This window comes from Gavialis gangeticus, unplaced genomic scaffold (genome assembly GCF_001723915.1).
Source record: "Gavialis gangeticus isolate Ggan-Ray unplaced genomic scaffold, GavGan_comp1, whole genome shotgun sequence".
Lineage (NCBI taxonomy): Eukaryota > Metazoa > Chordata > Crocodylia > Gavialidae > Gavialis > Gavialis gangeticus.
The window spans coordinates 18,494,554-18,501,491 of NW_017729034.1; the positions used below are offsets into that span (position 1 = coordinate 18,494,554).

At 52.0% G+C, this 6,938-nt stretch overlaps 1 protein-coding gene across 1 annotated transcript in view; it reads left to right on the forward strand.

Annotated features, from left to right (window-relative positions):
• The first annotated feature begins 791 nt into the window (after positions 1–791).
• BLOC1S3 (biogenesis of lysosomal organelles complex 1 subunit 3) overlaps positions 792–6,938 on the forward strand; it is a 12,859-nt gene continuing 6,712 nt past the window's right edge. Inside the window, 1 exon segment of the mRNA XM_019526687.1 lies at positions 792–982. Coding sequence (XP_019382232.1) covers positions 792–982 — 191 coding nt within the window.

Sequence of the window (6,938 nt, forward strand, 5' to 3'; positions counted from 1 at the left end):
CGCCCTCCCTGGGGCCTTCCCTCGCAATCCCTGCACTTGAGGCTTAGGTGGCCTTAGCCATGCCTGGCCTCCAGACCCCCTTCTCGGGTCCTATGCCCCACTGGAGCTTCTCACAATTGGGGCTCAGGCGGCCTTGGCCTTACCTGGCCCCCAGACCCACTTTTCAAGTCCTATGCCCCACTGGGGCTTCTTGCCTGTGCCCACACTGGGCTCTTCCCGATGCTGCCCACCCTGGGGCCAGGGTCAGGACACCCCAAAACACAGCGCCCTCTCCAGTGCCAGGAACTCCCCCACTACTGGGGAGCTCCCATGAGTCCTCCCCTCCACCCCTACAGCCTCACCCAGTCCTCCGGTCTTACTCAACAACAAACAGAAAATACAAAGCCCCTGGCTATAACGTAAATTCCCAGCCAACCTGGGTATCCTCCATGTCTGTCCCCATCAGGGTTTTCTCCACACAGTATCCTCACCGCAAACTCAGGCCATCAGGCTTTTCTGCTATGCCTGCCTGGCTTGCTTCCACCCAGTACCATCCTACCACACTCAGGCCATCAGGCTTCTCCGCTAGGCCTGCCTGGCTTGCTTCCACCGAGCTCCACCCTCCTTGGCTGCCAGAAAAGAACTGCCCTTCCGGCCTCAGCCTGGCTGTTTATAAAGGCCAGGCCCTGCTCCCTTCTGGTCAGATGGCGAGACTGGTTGCCCCGGCAACCTGCACCTGTGCTGCCCTGGTGATTGGCAGCTGAGCTCGTAATACTGTTGTCAGTAGCAGGCACCTTAGTGCCCTGCTACAGATGGACAGAAGACTCATCAACCTCAACAGACTCAAGTCCAAAAGGAAGACCATGACAACATCCATAATAGAGCTCTACTATGTGGATGACAATGCTGTTGTTGCTCAATCTGAAACAGCCCTCCAAACTATTCTTAATGTAGTCTCAGAAGGCTATGACAGTATTGGCCTAACTCTAAACATCAAGAAAACGCAAGTCCTTTACCAACCTGCTCCAAATGGAGAAACAAACCCCCCTCCATTCAATCAACAGAGAATTGCTGGAGAACATGGATCACTTTGCCTATCCTGGAAACCATCTTTCATCAAAGGCAGACATTGACGCAGAAATACAACACCATGAAATGTGCGAGCGCAGCCTTTGGACATCTGAGTAACAGAGTCTTTTTAAATCATGACATCCTTGCTGAAACAAAGCTCTTGGTTTATCAAGTCATTGTCATTCCAACTCTGATGTATGGCTCAGAAACTTGGACCATGTACAGAAGACTTCTCAAGAGCCTGGAAAAGTACCACCAATGGTGCCTTCACAAGATCCTTTGGATTAGCTGGGAGGATAGACATACAAACATCAGCGTCTTGGCTGAAGCAAATTCTAACAGCATTGAGGCTATGATCATCCAAAACCAACTTCACTGGACAGGTCATGTTGCTCGCATGCCTGACTCCCGCCTTCCAAAGAGAATTTTTTTCTCACAGCTGAAAGAAGGTCAGTGAAGTAGTGGAGGACAAAGAAAGCACTTCAAAGACACCCTGAAGGCAAACATGAAGAGGTGCAACATCAACATCAGCACTTGGGAGACCCTTGCTTGGGAGCAACCAAAATGAAGGAAGGCTCTTTGGGAGGGATCTCAACACTTTGAAACAGCTCATCGACAGGCAGAAGAGGAAAAAAGGAACAGGAGAAAAGAACATCAGAACGTCCAACACAGCAACACAGTGCCCATCCCTCCTGGAAACATCTGTCCTCACTGCAACAAAACATGTGGATCTAGAATTGGGCTATGGAGCCACCTGCAGACTCACTGTTAAGATCCTTGGAAGACAATCTTATTTGTTTGCAAGTGATTGGCCATCATTTACAGTAAGCTGGAAGGAACACCTTGAGACTCCTAAAGCTGTCCTCCAAGATCTAAGAGAAATGAGACACAGAGCCAACCTGAAAAAATGTGTTATTAGTAAGGAGAAGCCCAGTACCTGGGATTTAGTGTGGGGTAGGGGCAAACATGCCCCCCTCTAGATAAAGTGGAGGCCTGAAGATGTATCAGCATCCCACAACTAAGAGGCAAGTGAGGGCATTTCTGGGGCTAGCCAACTATTATAGAAAGTTTGTCCCAGATTTTTCAGAAATGATGGCACCACAGTTGGAGACCTACAGAAAGTAGACCTACAGAAAGTAGAATTTCATTCTCAGATAGTTTGAAGAAGGTAGAAACATGGGACTCTGCTCAGTCTCTGGGGGTGAGGACAGTGGCCCTGCTGGGAGGGGCTGATGGGCCTAGGGGTGCATTCCATGTGGAGGCTATATGGAGAATTAGCAGATTGTGCACGTGTGGGTGGGACCAGCAGTGTGGGCTCCAAGGTGTCCGTGCAGTGATATGTATGTCAGAGCATGTGGTGCACATGCATACATGGGGGTAGTGGTGTGTGTACACATGTGCATGAACCCATGCTACCATGCATGTACACACATGGGGCTGTCTCCACAGCAGGCGCTCGCTGCTCCCCATGCTGACTCCCCCAGCCTTCCCTCCTACAGCAGCTTCACCCAGAGACACTGCAGCACTGACAGAAGTTGCCCAGGCTGGCAGTGTAGGGAGTGGTAACTCCTTTGGCCAGCTATGCTCTCAGGGCTGCGGTGGTCTATGTCTCTATGGGTGCCTGGGGGAATGAAGAGCTTGGAGCCAAGGGAGGGCACTTTCAGTACAGTGACTGTCTCCTCTCACTGCATGCATCCTAGAGTCTCATCAGAATCCCCTAGACCAGGACTCAGCCTGTTGTTTTGGGGAAGAGAGCTGAGGCTAAGAGGGAGCTGGTACCCTGCCCACATCAACCCTACCTGCCCTACAGCCACTTGCACCCCATATAATTCTTGCTTCCCCTGAGCCCCTGTCCCCTGACTGCAGAGAAAAGAGTACGAGGAGTCTCCTGCTCCAGGCCTCCATGACATGCCTTTAGATTGTGGGCAGCCCCCTAACTGTGAGGGGCTACTGCCACATGCTTCACCCCCAAAAGACGACCTGGGACATCTGTGCTGCCCACAGACCAGAGCCTGGAGCCCAAAACCATCACCCCCACAACATTAAAATGAGTCACCTCCTGAAGATCCATGAGGCAAGGATGCCACATCCCTCCACAGCAGGGTGTTCATGGGCCTCCAAATCCCCTACTGCCAAGATTGGAGACCTCTGCCCTACATCTCATTCCAGAGTTTCAGTCCAGGACTGGATGGAGGAGAAGGGTTTGGTCTTCTCTTACCTTTTCCTTCTATATGAATCCCTGATTTGTACATTAGGTTCTTCTCTTTCTCACCTACTTCCTGGCTTCAACTGTGTGAGCACACTGTTCTGCACTAGGCTGAACTGAAATTAGGCAGCCCCGACTCTGTAACAACAAGGTCTTCTAGGGGCAGTGAGATGGTAAAGGAACATGTCACACACTGAATCTTATTAAAGAACTGCTGTACCCAATCAGATAGGCTGACCAATAGATCTCAGGGAATCTGGTCAGTACTATCCAATATCTTTCCTAATGGTCTGGAAGAAAATACAAAACTAGTGTAGATAGACTGGCAGGGAAAGAAGCGCCGATGGGGACAGGTCAGTGGCATGAAGCCATTGGAACCTGTTGGTTCAGTGGGCCCATGTGGACAATGGGCATTTTAGTGCTGCTACAAGGGCCTAAATTGAGGAAGAACGGAGATCAGCCACAAGTGCAGGGTGCAGGGACAGTAACCTAGGAAGCAGCAATGCTGGGGCCCTGGCTGGAAGCCAGCTGAACAGGATTCCCTGTGTGACACTAGCAAGGACAGTGACTGAAATTGTGGGTAGCAGTCTACTGAACTTGAGGTGGCTGCCAGCAGATTCTGTGGGCAGATCCCATGGCCAGCAGCCATGCTCGAGTGCCTAGACTGGTCAAGGCCAGGCCCCAGTGCCTGGCTCCTTGCCACTGACTAGCTGTGAGGACTGCCTGTCATGCAGCCCCACTCCCACACCACCAATTGGCAGAGAGGGATGGGCTCATATGATGGACAGCCCTCATAGCTATTCAGCAGTGAGAAGCAGGGGCAGCAGCAACCTTGCTATGCCAGCAGCCTCCTCCCTCCATGAGCTGTATGGCTGGGCCACAGTGGCTAAGAGGCCTGATGGCTCCCCAGAAGAAACCAGCATTTTATTTTTGGCAAGCTGGGGTTTTTTTTTCCAGAGACCCTGGGCTTTTTCACAGGGCCCACCTGAAATCACAATTTCCATGAAAATTGTGCAATGCCCATTTCAGTATGTCCCTAATCACGGAGCAGTCCCTGCATTCTAGTATTGGGTCAGTGCATAAGATCCATCCCCGCCACACAAAGCACTGGGAAAACAGGTACTGGACACTACATCTACATGTTACAAACAATGCAGAAATGTGCAGAGAATTCAGATTGGAGTGACAGTTACTCAAGATTTGGAAACCTGCCATACGCAAGGCCACTTCAGGGGGTTTGGACAGAGATAGGTTACAGGGCACTAGAACACAGTACCTGCGTGTGCTCTGAGGGCACAAAGAATCCCAGAAGGCAGAACACGATCCAGGATCTGGCGCTGAAGCATCTCTTCCCCAGGACTGTGCCAGAACACTGGGCCATAGAATAGGGTATGTTCAGAAGGACTGGTGAAAGGGGAAGGGGGCTTTTCACCCCTGGTCCAAGTTGGACTCCTGGGCAGCCATGAGACCAAGATTCATGAAGCCAGGGGAAGAACAGTGTGTGCATGACAACAGCAACTCGGAGGGAAAGTCCTGTGTTCTAGCCCCTGGGCCAGGGTTATTTTGGCTTTTAATCAATGACTCACATTGAACACAAGAGCAGCCCTAGGAAGGTGGACCAGGATTTTCCCCCTCTTCAGCCCCATGAACCTAACTCAGTCCACAGGAAGCTGGAGACTTATGCAAGTGGGCTCAATGGAAAAAAAGGCAATTTACTGCAAACCTAGAGCATCCAGGACTCTGACCCACAGGAGTCAGCACTAGCAAAGGAGAGCTTGTTTGCTCTAGTCTCTCCCTCATCCAGTCCCAGCCCACAGCAAGAGCAGCTCTGGACTTCTGGGTCACCACCTGAAACTTGCCTGGCAGAAAGAGAAAGCAGGAAAGGTGTGCTGCAGTCTGTCCCCAAAGCTAAGAATGAGAAGGGGTAACACTCCCATGTTGCAATGCCCCAGCAAGGACCATGCACCAGGCAGATCTCAGATGTGTAGCCCAGCTCATTCCTGACCTCCCTCCAGGTGCTGCCAGCCAGAAGGCTCCATCAACACCAATGACAGCAACAGCTCTGTGACCAGGGCCCAGTTTGCCAAGAACTGGCCTGGGATCTTACACCTCCCACCTTTGTTCCACAGAGCAGTGTTCATGTAACAATAGATCCAAGCGATCCCTAGCCCACTGCACTGGGACAGAGGCCTGCCGAGTAGCAGGGAATGCAGAACAGGGTGTTCACCAGGTCCCACCCAACTGGGCCAATAGCTCATACCCAGGCTCATGAGCCCTTTTCACTGGCTCCAGGCACTGCTGCATCAGCAGCACTTTGCATCTGACTGGGTCTCAGTTCCTGGTCCCTGCCCCCCACTACTCACAGGATGGCAGTCACAGTGTCCCTCATGACCAAGCTGGAGAAGGCTCCTTTCATAAAGTGATACATGAAGTGAGAAAGTAGACAAGAGCAGAGAGCTAGTCAGTGTGAGGAACACAGGGAAACAGGAACTGGCTGAGGCCTGGGACAGGGCTTTACACCAGGACTTGCCTGCTAGGGAGCCTATCCTGGGCCAGCTACAAATGGGATTATCCCCACATTTGTTGACTCACAGGCAGAAGGGTCCTGTTATCAGACACCTGGGGGGGGAGGTATAGGAGAGACTGTGCTGCAATCATGTCCCTGTGCCTGCCCTCATATTGAACTGGGTTTGGCTGGAGCAGCTATGCTCAGCTTCAGAGAGCCAGACCCAACTGGGCTGCTCCTGGGTCCAGATCTTGATGGCATGGGAACTAACACTGCCACTGCTCCCCTGGCACTACGTTTCTAAGCCCTGTGGCCAAGATGACATGGCTCTGTGCCTGGAGTCACGTTACAGGCCAAGCCCATGTGCTGGACAATGTGATCCAGACCACAGACTGATCCTGCAACATGTCTGTCCTGTTGAGCCAAAAGGATGGGGACCACTGAGCCGAAATGTTTTTCGTAAAGGCAGCAAGTGTTAATCTGAAGACACCCAGAGATGGAGAATCCACCAGATCCCTGGGAGTGAGATGCAGTGGTTAATCAGCCCCACTGGTTACACATGCCTGATGTCAGCTTCCAGCCCACTGGTACCTGTAATAACCTTCCCCTCCGCATGAAAGAGCTCACCAGGATTTGAAATCCACAAAGGTACTTATGTTACCTCTGAACCTTCAACAACTTAAAGAAATGATGAACCTGAAGTGCCCTCTTGGAGCCAGCTTCTTCCAGCTCCCAAAGCAATCTGTGATTCCTGCCACATCTTCCCCAGGTTTTCAGCATCCTTTTTAAACATGGACACTGATACTAGATGCAGTGTCGAAACCCTGGTCTCACCAGTGCTGGGAACACATGACACCCACCTCCTGCCCCTACTGAGCCAAAACACACTGGATACTTGCATGTGCATTTGTTACTTCTTCCAGAGCCGAGTTGCAAGTGCAGCAGGGCCTGCCCTCAACAGGAGCTTGGGAGCCTAGAGCAGGGGGAGCACAGGCAGCTTCACTTACTGCACTGCAGCAACACAAGGATTCCCGGGTGCCCCCCGGAGCAGGCCAAAGACTCAGCCCCAGCCCAAGGGCCTTCCAACTTAGCAAAGGCGACTCCAGCTTCAGGAGCTAGGAGCCGAATGCAGCTGCAGCCCCAAGAGCGAGACCGGCGATACCCAGAGGCGGCAGC